General features: G+C 44.6%; 1 protein-coding gene across 9 annotated transcripts in view; it reads left to right on the top strand.

The window, feature by feature from the left end:
• The window catches only part of CDK5RAP2 (CDK5 regulatory subunit associated protein 2), a 159,955-nt gene that overhangs the window by 47,412 nt on the left and 96,355 nt on the right, over nt 1-16,188 (top strand). For 8 of the 9 annotated variants that reach the window (XM_006773982.2, XM_006773981.2, XM_015570630.1 and 5 more), the window contains 5 exons: nt 865-1,027; nt 2,112-2,165; nt 3,019-3,138; nt 5,795-5,887; nt 6,933-7,151. In XM_006773982.2, the coding sequence (XP_006774045.1) occupies nt 865-1,027; nt 2,112-2,165; nt 3,019-3,138; nt 5,795-5,887; nt 6,933-7,151 (649 nt within the window). The remainder of the gene's footprint in view (nt 1-864; nt 1,028-2,111; nt 2,166-3,018; nt 3,139-5,794; nt 5,888-6,932; nt 7,152-16,188) is intronic. The other variant, XM_015570625.1, reaches the window with a different exon arrangement.

The raw sequence follows: 16,188 nt of genomic DNA, 5'->3' as shown, positions 1-16,188 counted from the left end.
CCCCTCTCTCATCAATCCATTTCTATGGTCTTTAAGATAACTTGTTATGGAAAATTAGTTATTTATCTAAGATGCACCTACAGTGAATTTATCTGAAAAATAAAAAAGTCGATATTAAGAAAAAAATTGTAAATGGAAGATTATAAGAGAGGGTTTCGTGTGCCAGCAAAAGTTACTGGCGTGCCATGTTTGCCACGTGTGCTAGGGGTTGCCCACCCCTGGTCTAGAGGCCCAGCACAGCCTGGCTTCTGGAGAGATCTGGAAGTGTGGCTCCCGAGGGCGATGAGGGGGACTGGGAGTGGGGGTGGGGTTTCCTGTGAGAGGTGATGCCGAAGCTTCAGCAGGGCCTCTGATCTCGCCCCTAAAAGCTCTGGCTCGACTGCTGCCCAGGAGTTTGTTCTTCATCTTGAAAGTCAGTATATTTTAAACTTTTCCCTGAGACGCCGAGGAGAGACGTTCTTTGTTTTTCACATTTACCAGAATATTTCTGCTTTATCGGTCATGTTTGTTTAGCCCTCAGTGCCAGATTTCTTTTGGAGAGAAGATTTCTTGGCTGGAAAAATTTAGTAATCCACAGCTGTCAGTGGTGGGGACCGTTGAATGGTTGAGCAGGGGTGTGACTCAGTCAGACCATAGCCCAGTAGCTCAGAGGGTGGGTCTCCCGGGGCCAGGCTGGAGGTGAGGGGACAGTTAATGTCACATGGATTCTGGCCCTTAGTCTCCGACCTGCAAATGCGATTTCGTTCATGTTCAGTCACTGGACATGTCTACTTTGAAGATGTCTGGCCCCATTTCCTACCTCCTCCTGCTCCACTGAGCTGAGAGAGCAGTGTAGAATTAATATTGAAATCTGTTCTTTTTTAGACTGATTGAGGAGTTGAGGCTGTCTTTGAAGAGCAAAGAAGCTTTAATTCAGCGCCTGAGAGAGGAGAAATCTCAGATGATGCCTGCTGCTGAGGATGTGTCATCTGGAGAGCTCCGAGGGCTTTCTGCTGCTTGCAGGGCTGAAAAGGAGAGAGAACCCGTGGTGAGGCCACAGGACGTGCAGGGGACTTCAGTTAGCACACCAGTCTGCACGGGCCATGGGACACACATGCAGGCCCCTGGCTCTCCCACAGTCTGCTTCTGAGTATCATTGCCCTGTCAGCTGACATCAGCAGAAACTTCCTGTCAGGGGCCTGGCATATTTTTCCCCTCCAGCTTTGTGTTCACAGAGTTGGTTAAAAACCCAGTCCATACCTCCTTGCCTCTGTTTTATTATGTGTTCATTTGCTGTTGTCTGGGGACTTGATCTTTTTTTCATCCTTTGGATTTTCTTAGGATAAAATTGTGTTACTTTCTCATTTCACCTTTTGTGGTTAGAGGCAGCTGAAGGCCAACAGTGGTCTGGAACTGCGAGGCAGCGGGGCCAGGCAGCTGCCCTGCCGGGTGTGCTGCACACACAGGGACGCCGTGTGCTCTTCATTTCATCCGCCCGCACACCTTCCGAGGCTGGGGTCACGGCCCCTAATTGAGTTTAGAAACAGGCTCAGCTCAGAGTTGTTATATTTTCCTGGGCTCTAAGAGGTGGGCTACTAGCACCGATCCCAAAGCCTCCCGGGACCCCTCCCCGCACTAGGTGGCCTCCACAGCAAGCTCTTTTGAAGAGGGTGGGCAGGACCTGGAAGGGCAGATAGGCCTAGTCAAGCCTTCCCATTCCTGTGGGACCACGGGTGCTGCTGCATGTGGTATGTTCACCTTAGAGACATTCTGGATGCTCATGGAAGTCTTGGCTTCGTTAGGGAGCAGGGTCTCCTTTTCCCCTAACACAGCAGTGACTTCCTTAGCCTCACCTATGAGGTTCAGGCTGCTTCTCTGTCTCCTGCTTCTTTGAACCCTGTCTCACTTCCTTGGCCCTGTCCTTTCGAAGGCCCTTTTCATTGTCCAGTCGCCCCTTGGTTTACTCTCTATGGGGCTGGTGGTCATCTTTACATTTGTCTTCACTTGGGTGGGACTTTGGGTGAGTTCCACAGCAAGGGAACAGCAAGTACATGAGGTGCTCATTCTAATTGTTCAGGGGAAGCTATTGGATTATGGGTCCCTTCTGGGCACCAATTAATGTCTTTTTGTAGGCTGCACAAGTGGAGCGCCAGACGGAGAGAAATCGCTTTGAAGAGAGGATCCAGGTATGATGATACAGTTTTAAAAATGTGTTGAAGATTTATCCTTGCCTCTTGCTTTATTCTGAGTGCAGTAGATAATTCTGTGTGGCAATAGCTGTCACTCATTGAATGCTACTGTCTGCCAGTCAAGCTTTAGGCACTGTGGGGAGGGGCTCTCAGTCTTTGTAATAACTCTGTGAAGCAGGCATGCCCATCTTGCAGATATGACATGTGAGGCTCAGAGCAGTGAGGTCCCTACCCAAGGTCACGTAGCTTGGAGTATAGCAGGGATTCAGACTTGCCAGTCTGACTCCAAAGCCCTTTCTCCATGGTCCCTTAGTCTCAGCAGCTGGCATTTGTGTAGCACCTGCCGACTTAGAAAGTGCTTTCATATCCATTATCTCATTTGATCCTCACGACAGCCTGGGAGGGAGGCAGCAGTGAGTATCTTTAGAAATGAACTCAGACTGTAAATGTATATGTTCAGTCTCCATCAAACCAAATTCTCTGCTAGCTTTAGTAGCATTAAGGAATAATATTAATGATCTGTTATTTCCCCCCAAATAACTGGTATGATTTCAAAGACTCTGATGTGACTGTATTCAACTTCCAGAAGGCATTGGAGTCCTTCCTGTAGGAATAGCTGTCATTTCTTAACTGATCTGCTCCCCTGCCTTTCACCCAGCCCGGTTGCCTTGAGCGGTAATACAGTAACTTGGAGCTGATGCCACTACGTTCAGCTCTACTTGGAAACATTAATCACAGGGTGACAGGAATAAGATAGAATAACTGCATTTGAGTGTGCTCTTAAAGATATATACTGTGCATTTTGGTTGGAACACATCAACTTAGTGAATCTTTTTCTAATCTAATTTAGGCACTTCAGGAGGACCTGAGAGAGAAGGAAAGAGAAATTGCTACAGAAAAGAAAAATAGTTTAAAGAGGGATAAAGCCATTCAGGGTCTAACCATGGCATTAAAGTCAAAGGAAAAAGAGGTATGTCCGCTAGATCGCAAGTGAGATTTTTCTTTATTAGCTTCTGTGACTGGCCTGTCCTTCCCTGAAGTTTTAGCTTTAAGGAAGAAGTTTTTAAAAGAGCGGAGATGACTGTAGAAAGTGGGGTTGGGATCCTGTAGTCGATTAGGAGTTCTTTTGGAATGTCTAATCCAGCACTGTCCAATGCAAATATGTGAGTTACATATGCAATTTTAATTTACTAGTAGCCACATTAAAAGAAGTAAAAAGAAGCAAATATATTTGCTAATATATATGACAAATAACATTTCAACATCCAATCAACAGAACAAAGTTAATAAAGAGGTATTTAACATTCATTTTTTTATTTTTTGTTAATCCTCACCTGAGGATATTCCATTGATTTTTAGGGAGAGTGGAAGAGAGAGGGAAAGATAGCGAGAAACATTGATGTGAGAGAAACACATCGATTGGTTGCCTCCAGACCAGGGCCTGGGCCGGGGAGGAGCCTGCAACCAAGGTACATGCCCTTGACCAGAATCAAACCTGGGTCTCTTTGGTCTGCAGGCTGATGCTCTATCCACTGAGTCAAACCTGCTTAGGGCTTTAACATTTTAAAAAATCTGAAGTCCAGATATACTTACAGCACAACTCAAGTCAGACTAACCACATTTCAAGTGCCCAGTAGCCACAGGTGACTTGTGGCTACCGTATGGGACAGTGCAGGTCTAATCTTTTGAAAGACAACAGAAAATGGAGATACAGGAGTTTTGCGGGGGCAAGGCCAAGGTAGTTAGATAGGTACGTGGGCTGTTGTCTTTGGGACCCAAGGTGGTGGCTGGTGATTCTGTGCTGTTTTCTTGTCATTGGTGTAGCAATCTTGTGTCTCAGTTGGAGGCAGAAACAGAGAAGCAAAATCTAGCTGTGCTCACAAGCCTCGTGGGGAAGAAAGACAATGAAGGTGTGATTGAGGGAAGTGCAGGCCTGTGAGGTGGAACAAAGGGGTCCCCATCCAGATTAGGGTTGGGAAGGGGGACTGGTGCTTCGAGGAGCAGGTGTTTGAGCTGAATCTTAAAGGATGAGTAGGTGTTGGTTGGGAAGGAGGACAGAAAAGAGGAGGCTATTTCATACAGAGGGGAGAACATTGGTCAGGCATTCAGTGGGGAAAGAGCCTGATATGTTTTTGTGAAACCAAAATCAGTTTGAGGTCATCAGAGCATCGAGTGCAGAACTTAAAGTGAGATGAGAGAAGAGGCTGGAGAGGTTCCCAGGGATGAGCGGTGGTGGTGGATCTATTCATGTTTCACTGCTTGGGTGACACTCCTCTGAAGACTCTTAAGCGGGATAGGTGTGATCACATTTGCATTTTAGCCAGGTCTCTGTCTGTATCCAGAGAGTGGGTTGTAGAAGGGAGAGAATAAATGCAGGGAGGCCAGTAGCCAAGGTGAGCGCCACCTAATTCAGAAAGGCTGCATTAGAGCAGTGGTCACAGCAAGCAAGAGTAGTGGGGGTGGGGCTAATTCAGGAAATAAAATTAGAAACAATTAATTAAAAGTATATGACTATGCTGTATAGCTGACATGATTATAAAATAATATTGAATGTCAACTGTAATTGAAAAATAAAAAAAATTAAAAACACAATCTAAAAAAGAAGTAATTAATTAATTAAAGATTAGAAGTAAATTTGGGGAAATATGATGGTCAGACGTAGGAATAGAGAGAAGGACCAATCCAGGATGACTTCTGGCTGGCACCACTAGAGAGATGGTCTTGCCACCAACTCAGCATGGAAAATGGAGGATGATGGTGGGGTGGGAGGTAGTGATGGAAGTGATGAGACTTTTAGAAAGTATTGACTTTGAGGAGTCTGTGGACCATCCAGGTGAGATGTCCAGGAGTCGATAGATCTGCAAGTCTAAAGCTTGGAGAGAGCTCATTAGGCCTGAAGGTATAGATCGAGAGTCCCTCTTCAGCAGATGTGAGTTAAAATTCTGAGAGTGTACAGCGGGAAAGAAGGCTGAGGATTGGACCACAGGGGACATCAGATTTGAAGGTACAGGAAGAGGAATGCACAAAGAAGACGGAAGAAGGAATGGCTGTAGAAAATGAAGCCAACCAGGAAACTGGTGCTGAAGAAGCTAAAGGAGAGAATGAGTTTGAGTAATCACCACTGTCAGATGCAGCAGAGAGCTGGTTCTTAGTAATAGTAGCTGTAGTTTGTTTTGGAGTTCAGGGCCCAGTGGTGGAGCAGTTCTGGGTGCTGGCAAAGTCCAGGTGTAACTTGGTAGCTATTGGCTGTCTCTGGGTAGATGGGAGTAGCCAGGCTAGGTTGTTGGGTGGCTCATCTATATGACAATAATAATTATAGTGACAGTATGAGCCAAACATGGTTTTAGCACCACTGCACATTACCTCATCAGCAATGCTAGGTTGGGTGAGCGGTGGTATCTTCATTTTATAGGTAAGGGAATTGAGTCTCAAAGAGATTAAGTTTTGTGCCTTGAGTCATCTAGCTAGTAAACAGCCAAACTAGAAATCCCACTTTTCTGACTTCAGGCTTTTTCTGATTACAAAGCCCTTGATTATAAACACAGTCCAGCAGTTAAAGCAGTTGGGCCATGGGAGATAGGAGAGCCCAGTTGCACACTTGGCTGCTAGTCCTTGTTTTTACCCAGGTTGAAGAACTTAACTCTGAAATCGAAGAGCTCAATGCTGCGTTTGCTAAAGTCAAAGAGGCCCGCCAGAAACCAGAGACCCAGAAAGTCCAGGTAAGTGTTCAGGGTGAAGAAGTTCTCTTTTTGATCCTTTCTCCTGCTGAGGTCAGGACTTCATAGCTGAAAGGAACGGAGGAAAACTCAGTGGTCTCTAATAATAGAATAGAACCATCATTCTACTTAAAACTGGCCCGGCCAGAGTGGCTCACTTGGTTGAGCATTGTCCTGTGCACTGAAAGGGGTTGATCAATGCCCAGTTGGGGCACATATGGAAGTCAGCCGATCAATATTTCTCATATCAATGTTTCTCTCTCTCCCTTTCCCCCCCTTCCTCTCTCTAGTCGTGTCCTCAGTGAGAATTAAAAATAAATAAATAAATAAATATATAAAATACATTGTTTTAAAAAATTATTATCTAATGAACAAAATTAAACTGATGAACAAAAAAGATCCAGTGACATAGAAGCATAGAACAGACTGATGAACCTCAAAGGGAAGGCAGAGGTGGGGTGGGGGTGGGGTAGATTAACCAAAGAATTTATATGCATATCTGTATAACCCAGGGATACCGGCAATAGTGTGATGAAGGCCTTGTGGGGGCGGGGGAGTGGGTGTGGTGTGGAGGGGGGTCAATGGGGAAAAAAGGGGGACATGTGTAATACTTCGAACAATAAAGATAAATTAAAAAAAAAAAACTTTACCAAAAAAAAGTTCTTATATTTCAAAGGAAAAAAAAATCATTATAAAAGTTACATACACACTAACCTTAGAACATTTGAAAATACAGAGTAGTGAAGGAAAAAAGTCAACTGTGTTTCCACTCCATGAAAATTACTGTTAACTTTCTGTACTTTTCCTTCTACTCTTAAAGTTTTTTTTTACACAGTTGTAGCTTCCCCCTTCCCTTTAACATCAACACCATAATATAAACAAACATTACCCTAAGTTATTTCAAAATCTTCATATTATTTGTGCTCTAGGTCCTGAATGATGTTTATATTAATCCCCTCCCTGCAAGGTGAAAAAGGAGCACAGATTTCTTGGTTTGTTTAATGAGCTATGAAAATTAGCTGTCTCCCCTCCCACCCCCGTCTTCTAGGGATCTGAAGATTATGAAGCTGCTCTGTTGGAAAAGGCAGCCCTTTTGGCTGAGCTGCACTCAGAAAATCTCACCAAGAGTACTGAGAACCATAGACTGCGTAGGAACATTAAGAAAGTCACCCAGGAGTTGAGCGACTTGCAGCAGGAGAAGGAGAGACTAGAAAAGGATCTGGAAGCAGCCCATCGAGAGAAGAGCAAGAGAGACTGCACCATCCATGTGAGCACCCCGTTCCCTTCTGAAATAGCGGGCAGTGCAGCGGGCTGGGCTGTCCCACGTTTATGGTTTTAGGGAGATTCACTGCAGAAAACTTAGAAAATTTGAAAAATTTAAAGAAGAAAATACTTCACTCATCTAATCACCTAGAAATGACCAGTTGATGTCTTAACTAGTTGATGTTTCATTCCCTCTATACTCCTTCTCCCCCCACTCCACAGGCATTGGTATCAAGCTGAAAATGCAGTTTTGTGTCATTTTTTAAAGTTCTGTGTTCTCTCTTTGGTATGTTGCCATGTTATGAATGTTCTTCAGAAACGTTTGTGTGTGTGTACAAGCATATTTCATCGCCTGGATGTGTTACAATTTGAGTGATTTTTTTAAAGGCTACTCTATTCAGCATTGGGTGTTAGCATAAAAAAAGAAATCTCTGAACTTGGAAAGAAGAAAAAATTTATCTTTTAGAATTTTTATTGTATTTAAACTTAAATATTCAGCATCCTGAGAGTCACATCCAGATACACAAGCCTTGGTGCCATCAGGTAGGAGAGGGTCGGATTGGAGTGGTTAGCGGCACTCAGGTCCCAGGCGCTCAGGTTAATGGGATTACCTGCATGGGAAGCTGGGGCAGGAAGAATCAGAGTAGAGAGCTCAGAAGAGAGACTATAAGTATCAGAGGTTAGTTCTCTGGGGACTGCTGTTGGCAGGGACACCAAGATCCATAATTTGAAATCTTGATGTTAATACTGACGAAAGAATTGAAATGCAATGTTTGTATAGTTTAACAAAAACTTTAATGAACATTAGAGAGCAATAATGGAAATTTAGATAATTAAGAAATCATCACCTACCATTCCAATGAAGTAACTCTTGTTTTTCAAGATCACCCTTCCGTGCTAGTACAGCTGGGCCCCCAATCTAATCAGAGGCTAAATACTCTGTCAGTGTTCTTTGGTCACCTGGGGCATGTTCCCGTGTCACTTCCCTTATCATGGACATCTCCTCAGGTTACTTTCTCTGTTATGACATCTCCCATGTTGTATAGATTCCAGAGTAATCAGGTTGAATGGTGCATACCCCTCACTGAATAGATTTCACATGATTACTTAATAATTTCCTCCTCTGTTGGACATTTTAGCTGTTTAAGTAATGCTACAGTGAACATCTTTGATCATTAAGGCATTTTCTCTTGAAATCCCTAGATAGATTCTGAGGAATGAGATAATTGGTACAAATATTTTACACTAGTTAATCATGCTGACAAATTATTTGTCCAAAAGGCTGGTCCAGTTTATGTTGCCACCAGCAATATTGGAGAGTACCAGTTTGTTGCGTGTTATTAAAAGACCTGTTCCCTGTATTTATTCAGTGTTATTGAACACCAAATATACCTAGTGTAGATGCTGATGGAAAAACAAGGCATGGCCTCTGAAAGTTTTATTTTTCTAAGTGAGCTGAAAATGTTATACATGACAAAATGCAAAGTATTTTGAAATCCAGAGCTAATTAATGTAGTTTATATAGTCAGTGCAAAAGATCCTTGCAGGATGGAGTAGTCAGGGAGGCCTTCCAGGAGGAGAGGATACTTGAGTTGATTGAAAAGAGTGAGATCTGAGCAGTGTGCCTTTGTGGATGAGGTAAGGATGAGCCTGGCCAGAGGGTCCTTTTACAGAGGTGCAGTTTTCATAGTCAATTTTTATATCCCTCACAAAATTTTTAGGTTAACAAAACCTGTGGCATAACAGGTTTTTTTTGTTTTTGTTTTTTTTCAGTTTAAAGTAGTTTGTTTTCTTTCTCCTTCACTGCCATCATAAAAATATTCAATAAAATTTGGATGGGGAAACATATGTGTGTGTGTGTATACATATGTGAAATATGTAACTTTTTTACACTATAACTTACTCTTGGCAAAAAATAGCTAGAAAACTATATCAAAAGGGTATTTAACTATCTCTATTGTCAGACATTGTTGCTCCCAAAATTCACTTATTTACGTAAACTCTGGTGTTTCTGGGCTGCTGTTGATGAAAAGCTGCATTCTTAGGCAAAAAGGGACATTTATTGCCTTGTAACTAAATTGCTGGAAGGATGGATGACTGGGACACTGCCAGGACCTGGTCTCTGTCTCTCTGAGAGCTGACTTCTTTATTTTGTTAATTGTCACCTGAGGATATTTTTTCCAATGATTTTTAGAGGGAGTGAAAAGGAGGGGGAGGGGAAGAGAGAGAGAGAACCATCGAGTGAGAGAAACATTGATGAGAGAGAAACACAGGGATTAGTTGCCTCCCGCACCTACCTCGGCCAGGGCTGTGGATCAAATCTGCAACCTAGGCAGGTGCTGTTGACCAGGAATCAAACCTGCGACCTTTCAATGCTGGGGCCAGCGCCCTAACCACTGAGCAACCGGCCAGGGTGAGAGAGTGGCTTCTTTTTCTTGCATCCACTTCCTCCAGTTCCAAGTGTTGGACCCATCCCTGCCAGCCCTGCCGGGATCCCATTTTCCCAGTTCATTACATAGAGGAAGAGGGGCTCACACTCCACTACCCCCGCTGTCTCCGTCAGGGTGGCCAGAGGAGTGAGATACTCAGAGGCCAGCTTGGGTCCCATGCCCATTCTTCTTTGTCAGAAGTGCGCGTATGCCATCGTTGTCCGCTTCCCCTGGAACCATGTGTGTGTTTGGAGGGGCATGAGCGGAAGCACTGTTTTGTTTCATGGCACTGGGCAGACCAGAACCACAGCTGTGCACTCTCAGTGCTTTCCTCAGGTGAGCGTGTCTGTGACTCAGCTTCTGAGCATCTCGTGACTACTTTTCTACGTCATACATATGTTTCTGACAAGGTCATATGGCTCTGGTTTCTTTCCTTTTGTGTATGTATGGCATCACAGGTATCTCTATTTAACTTCTGGTTATATTCTAAGAATTTGGTTGTGTCCATCTCATATGAATGTTTTAGGCCTGATCTTGGGGTCACTGGCTTGCAGAGTCTGGGGAGACATCTTGGGGTGGTGTTTTTGCCTTAAGGTGCTAGGTGCATGCAGAGGCAGAGCACAACCACCGGCCTCGCATGTCCCATCAGCTTGTTCTGTTCACTGGAGCCCTCCACTCACCAGCTGCTACTGCTGGTGCTTTGGATTGAAACAGACAAACAAACAGAGAACCAGACTTTGTCGTGTTTCTGCCCTGGCAAAGGAAAGGAACATTCACATAGTTAGCAGGCCCTCGACTTGGCATGGGGACAGTTCCATACTGAGATACAGAGTACCACGGGAGCACGGAGGAAGGAAGTGCTTGCAGGATCAGAGCAGGCTCTGGGGAAAGTAACTTCTGAACTGGTTCTGAAGTTCAAGTTTAAGGTTGTTAGATAGTTAAGGGAAAGCAGGGGGTTTTGCACGGAAGTTGAAGGTACAGAGGTGTGAGAGTGTATGTTGTTTTGGGAGAAACAAGACTATCTAGCTTAAAGTGTTCTGATTATTTGAAGCTTCAAAAATTGTACTTCTTTTAAAAACATTTTCAGAGGTTTATGGATAGTCATGAAATTAAAAATGAAAATAAAGGCATTAGGGTGAAGGAAAAATAAGGTGACTGGTGAAATGGAATCAGTAAGTAGAAATGCAGGTTGTGATACCCGCCACAGTACTGAAGAGGGGGACTTAACTTCAGCTGGTAGCTCCTGGCAGCAGAAGTAAAAAGGGAAATTTAGTTACAAGGTCTCCAGTGTCTGTAAGATGAACATGTTAAGATAAAAGGACAGCTTTGCCAGCACTCAGGCCTGAGGGAAGTATTGCCTCTGGTGGGTTTTATAAAGAGTTCTCTGAGCAGTACACAGAATCTTTGACAATGCCCCATTCAATAAAAGCAATTTTGCACAGGGCCAGGTCAGTGTCATCCAAGTTGGTAAGCTTGTAAGCATTAAGTTAAGGTTTTCAGTCCCTGGGACTGTGTGTGGCTATTTCCCGTTATTCTCATGTCTTGGACAACTACAAAGTCCGTGGGAAATACTGCGGCCCTGTTTATAGATGTGCCCTGACTCCAAGCTTTTCAGTGGCTCCCTACTCTGCAGTCCTAGATTTTATAGCATTCCCTGAATTCTTTCCAATGGTAAGCCATCAGCTCTCTTTTGGATGTGCTCAAACCATCCTTTGCTCATGCCAAAAACATTGATTGCCGTCTCACTGCCTGCTTTTAAGCATTTCAGGGGGAGACAATGCCTGTCTGAATAGAGGCATATGAATTCACTGTGTCTTATTGTGCACGAACGCTGACAAGTTTGGCCTTGAGAGTCATTTCTCGTTTGTTTTAATTGCCTGCGATTGCAGTGACCCAGTGTCAGTTGACTCAGCATGTGTTGTTATGTGCAGTTTGTTCATTTGTTTATTCAGGGGACACTTCCTGAGTACTTGCAATCGTGCAGGCACTGTGGGTAGGCTGTGGGGAATACAAGTTTGGTTTTTACTTTGGAAGTGTTTTTACAACAAGGCAGGTCAAGAATTGAGGGCCTTACAGATATATCCCTTTTATTGTATTATTTCTCCTTGTCACCAGAGGGACTCATATCCCTTTGAAGAAATTCAGCAGGCCTTCGCAAAAGCAAACAAAAAAAACACCCCAGGATGCCCAAGTCAGTGTCCTTACTGTGATGTTTAAAGTTCCCTAGTTTCTGGGGTCTGACAGGTGGGCTGCTTGGATTTCCACATCCTTGCCCTCACATCTCTGACTCTGCTACATTGCTTGGTTTCAGAGACATAAGGCTTTCCTTTTAGTGTGTGCATGCACGTGTGTGTGTGTGTGTGTGTGTGTGTGTGCTTGTTTGTGTGTGTATGTGTGCATTTGGTGAAGGTGATAGAGTGGTACATCTTTATTTTAGATTTGCTATCTCTGGCTCAGGCGTTCTGTGTGCTATTCAGGGTGTGTGGGAGAGAAGAGCAAGTCCTAGTCCTTTTCTTCTCCTTAGAAGCGACGTATATTAGACATTGGTTTAGCCATATCCCCCAGATTGTCACATAATGCTCTCTTCTGTCACCCGCTACTCTGACAAGTGTGTGCTTCAGTACCTGGGCACTTAGCTCTGTGGGAATGCATTTGCTGGCTAAAGCCCAAAAATCTAATTAAAGTTGTACCTGCCACCCAGCTGCTAACCCAGTGTGCTATGACAGGAGCGAGTTTTAATTTCAGGGTAGTTCAGCCTGAACCCCTCCGGTCCTCACGTGTGTTTGTTGTGGGTAGCTCTAAATGAGATTGTGACAGCATCCAGAGTATCTCTTGGTGAACCGTAATCAAAACGTGGCCCTTGGAGACAGTGTCTGTAGGCTGGCTGGTTAGGGCTAAGACCACAGATCCGAGGCAGTGTGATTTTTCCCCAAGGCCAAAGCTCCCCTTTATTTGTTTTAATCAGGTGTAAAGATTTTGAGTTGGTGTCCTGGTAGAATGATATGCAGTTTCAGTGTCTTATGTTGGAAGAAGCTCTGTCTTTGCAAATCCCAGTTTCCTGTAGGAGAGGCTGAATGCAGAGACTTCGAAGTCAAAGTGGGTTTGAATCCTGGTCCCGTCGCTTGTGAGCTGTTGAACTGAGGCAGGAACTGTGCCTCTCCAAACTGTGGGGTCCATTTCTCGTCAGAAAACAGAATAGTTGTAGGGATTACAGGAGATATCACTTAGCATCATACCTGGCACATCATAAATGATCAGTGAACAGTAGCTGTTTTCATGATGGTGATGCTGCTGCCACCTTGGGAGCTAGAAACTTAGCCATTTTAGTAGGTGTCTTGGGAATAGTGGAAAACAGGGTTGGGCTCCAGTTGGAATCAGAGCTTCAGCAGGTGTTTAAGCCTCTAAGTCAGTTACTTAACCTTTCTAAACTGTTTTCTCCCCTAAAATGGGATTGATTGCATCTACTTTAGGATTAAATAAACGAATAATAAAATATAATGCATGAGAAAGCACCTATTGTGGTTCCTGGCACATAGAGGTAGATGCTCACTGTATTACATTCCTTCTCTTCTTTCCTCTTTTCCTGTTTTCAGTTGTGTGGCACATGCTGGCTCAGGACTTTGAATGACAAACCATTGGCTGCTAGAATCTAATGGACACTATCTACACTAATAAAAGAGACACATGCAAATTGACCATACCTCCGCTATGCCCACTAGCCAATCAGAGTGATATGCAAATTAACCCAACAAAGATGGCGGTTAATTTGCATACACAGGCACAAAGCGAAGACTGAAGACAGTGTAGAAGGAAGCCAACCACTGCAGAAGGGAGCGAAGTGGCGGAGAAGGGAGCGAAGCCTGCCCCTACTCTGCTTCGCTCCAGCCTCAGGAAACCCTATTCTTGCAGGAATCTTCCTCCAGTGGGCCTCTAGTTGACTAATAAATGTGGTCTAGCTTTATCAATCAAGTCAACATAGCTGTAACTTCCTTCTTGGTCACCACCCACCTCTTCTCTGAAGAAAGTGCTTGTCTGTTCCTGTCCCTCTGATGGTTCCCTCCAGGAAGGGAGTCAGAATCCTTTGGAGTGACAGACTCGGAGTGTATCAGTGTCTCATGTGTGGGGCTGCTGGGGGAGCTGGTTTCAAGGCTGTTCCCATCAGTGTTAATATGGAATTGCTCTAGTTTTTCTGGTGCACAAACAGAAAGGAATTTCCTGATCTCTGAGTCTTATTTTAGGATTTCTGTGCCAGGCTCTGTCCTGGGCACTGGGAGTACAGGACAGAATCAAATCAGACACAGTCTTTGAGAGAATCTAGTAGAGAAATAGAATAGAAGTGCAGGCAAAGAGCCAATAGTAAGTGCTGATAGAGGCTGGACCACATGCTTTGGGAGCACAAAGAATGGAACTGTGCTAAGAGGGGAGGGGAAGGAGGTAAGGCTCCACTGAAGAGGTGGATTTGAGTTGAGACTGGACGGAAGGTGCAGATGCATTCCTGGAGGAGGGAAGGCCCGTGCAAAGGCTTGGGGGCCTGAATGAGCGTGGCACCAGGGAGAACGGTAGTGGGAGCTGGAGGAAAGGGCAGGTATGCTCCATGGCATCATCCAGGTGGGGTTTAGAGAGGTGTGGTGCCTGGCAGATGTTAAGTGACTCAGCTGGGCCTTGACCCCTGCACAGCTTCATTTCCTTTGTCTGTTATTTCCATCTTTCTGGTGAAAGCTACATTGAGCTCCTTGCTCGGAATTCCTGCAGTCCTCACAGCCAGGAACACATACTAGTTCTCCGTAACAAGGGCTGCCTCCTTCCAGTGGCTTCTGTTTATTTATTTAATTTTTAAGCATGCGGTTGCTTTGTTCAAATGAACTCTTCTGAAGAACAAACATATAAAAGTAGAGCTGCTCAGGGTGAAGCGAGGGAGGAGGCCTGGTGCTCCCCCTTTCCCACCATGTCCTGCTTCTGCCACAGCCCCAGGAGCCACGAGGCTCCACAGAAGGGGGCCTGGACACCACGTCTCATACTGATTCTGGGAATTCGTACATCACTGAGTTCCTGCACCTCATTAAGATTTTGGAGAGGTTTCCTTTGTATATTTAAAGGTAACTACTGAGCACTTTGACAAGCTTTTTCACAGCGAACCTGATAAAGTAAAAATTTGATGGATGAGAACCTTCTCATTCTCCATCTGGCCAGAGATAAAACAAATGAGCTGACTGAAGAAGTAAGTGAGAGGGCCTGGCTTTCATTTCTAACGGGATTCTAAGATTATAGAGATATTTTATTTTTCAAATAACCCACTTTTTAAAAACCAGTCTGCTCCAAGGGAGCCTGTCATGCAAAAGCATCACTTGGCTCAGTGTTGGTCGAGAGTGTACCTGTGAACCTGAAAGGAAATTGTCCAGTAGGGTAGAAATTGAAGCCACTCAGTTGATGCCTCAAATATAAACTTCTCTGTTTTTCCCCAAGTTGATAGCGTCAGTTTCTGGATGAACATGTATGTAGTCAGATGATACAGAGGGCCGGCCAGGCTTGGGCATTGCTAATCCTAGGGCTTCTTGGGCTCCAAATCGTTAGTTTAGTGAAAATAACACAAATAGAACTGGTTTAAAATCCTGATTCCACACCTTTTACTTCGGTTAAGTTGCTTGAACATTTCAAACTTCCATTTCCTGGATGATAAGTGGATATAATTAGAGCATCTGCTTTGTAGGGTTGTTGTGAGTTGAATGAGGTGATGGTGTTTCCGGTGATGGTGTTTTTGAAGGATGATTACTGCGGGTAGAATAGTCAGGGAGGGTTTTGTGGAAGAGGTGGCACTTGGTTGGGTCTTATAAGATAAGCATGCCGTCTCCAGGCAGAATTGAGGGAATTTATTTTATTTTTCTAGTTGGAGGAGACTGGGTGGGTACAGGTGCAGGGCCTGGAGAGTGTTAATGAAGTGGTTGGGTGAGAGAAGGCTAAAAGGCAAGCTAGAATGTACTGCTGGGAGCCTGGAATGACTGCTTGTTAAGGTAGCTTCACTCTGCAGTCAACTTGGAGTCACTGAAGGGTTCCAGGCAGAGATATAATGATCAAGGGTGTGTGTGTGATTTGTGGGTGAACCCAGAGACAGGGAGACCGGTTAGGAAGCTGCTGAGGTTGACCAGGTGAGAGCTAAGTTCTGAAGAAGGCAGTGGCAGTGGTCTGCTGGAGAGGGGCTGAGTGTGCAGGGAGGGACACTTTCCCCCCAGTACCTCAGCCTCCGTCCTTCTTCCTTCTTCCTTTCTAATACCCCTCAAGGGAGGAGGACTGACTCCTCCGGTTATTTAGAGTCTTGCTAATGGGTGGATTACAAGTTCTAGGTTCTTCCGCTTTCTAACTGCAGACCTCACTTGGCCTGGCCTTTACTGGATAGGTGACTGGCTCCTGTAAGCTGTATATACCCTCCCCATTCACAAAACACAAACAGGAACAACTCTCAGTGTTATCAGAAAGCCCTGCTCTGAGTATGAGATTTTTAGTCTGCGATCGTTTCTTATGTTTAGCTCCTTTGTTCTGTGGGAGTGAGGGGCGGTTGGCAGGGCAGGATTTGGCACTTGGTTCCACGTAAAGGCACCAAGTCCTCACTGCTCATTT

Source organism: Myotis davidii, unplaced genomic scaffold (assembly GCF_000327345.1).
Source record: "Myotis davidii unplaced genomic scaffold, ASM32734v1 scaffold964, whole genome shotgun sequence".
NCBI classification, from domain to species: domain Eukaryota; kingdom Metazoa; phylum Chordata; class Mammalia; order Chiroptera; family Vespertilionidae; genus Myotis; species Myotis davidii.
This window is presented reverse-complemented; position numbering and strand designations above follow the sequence as displayed.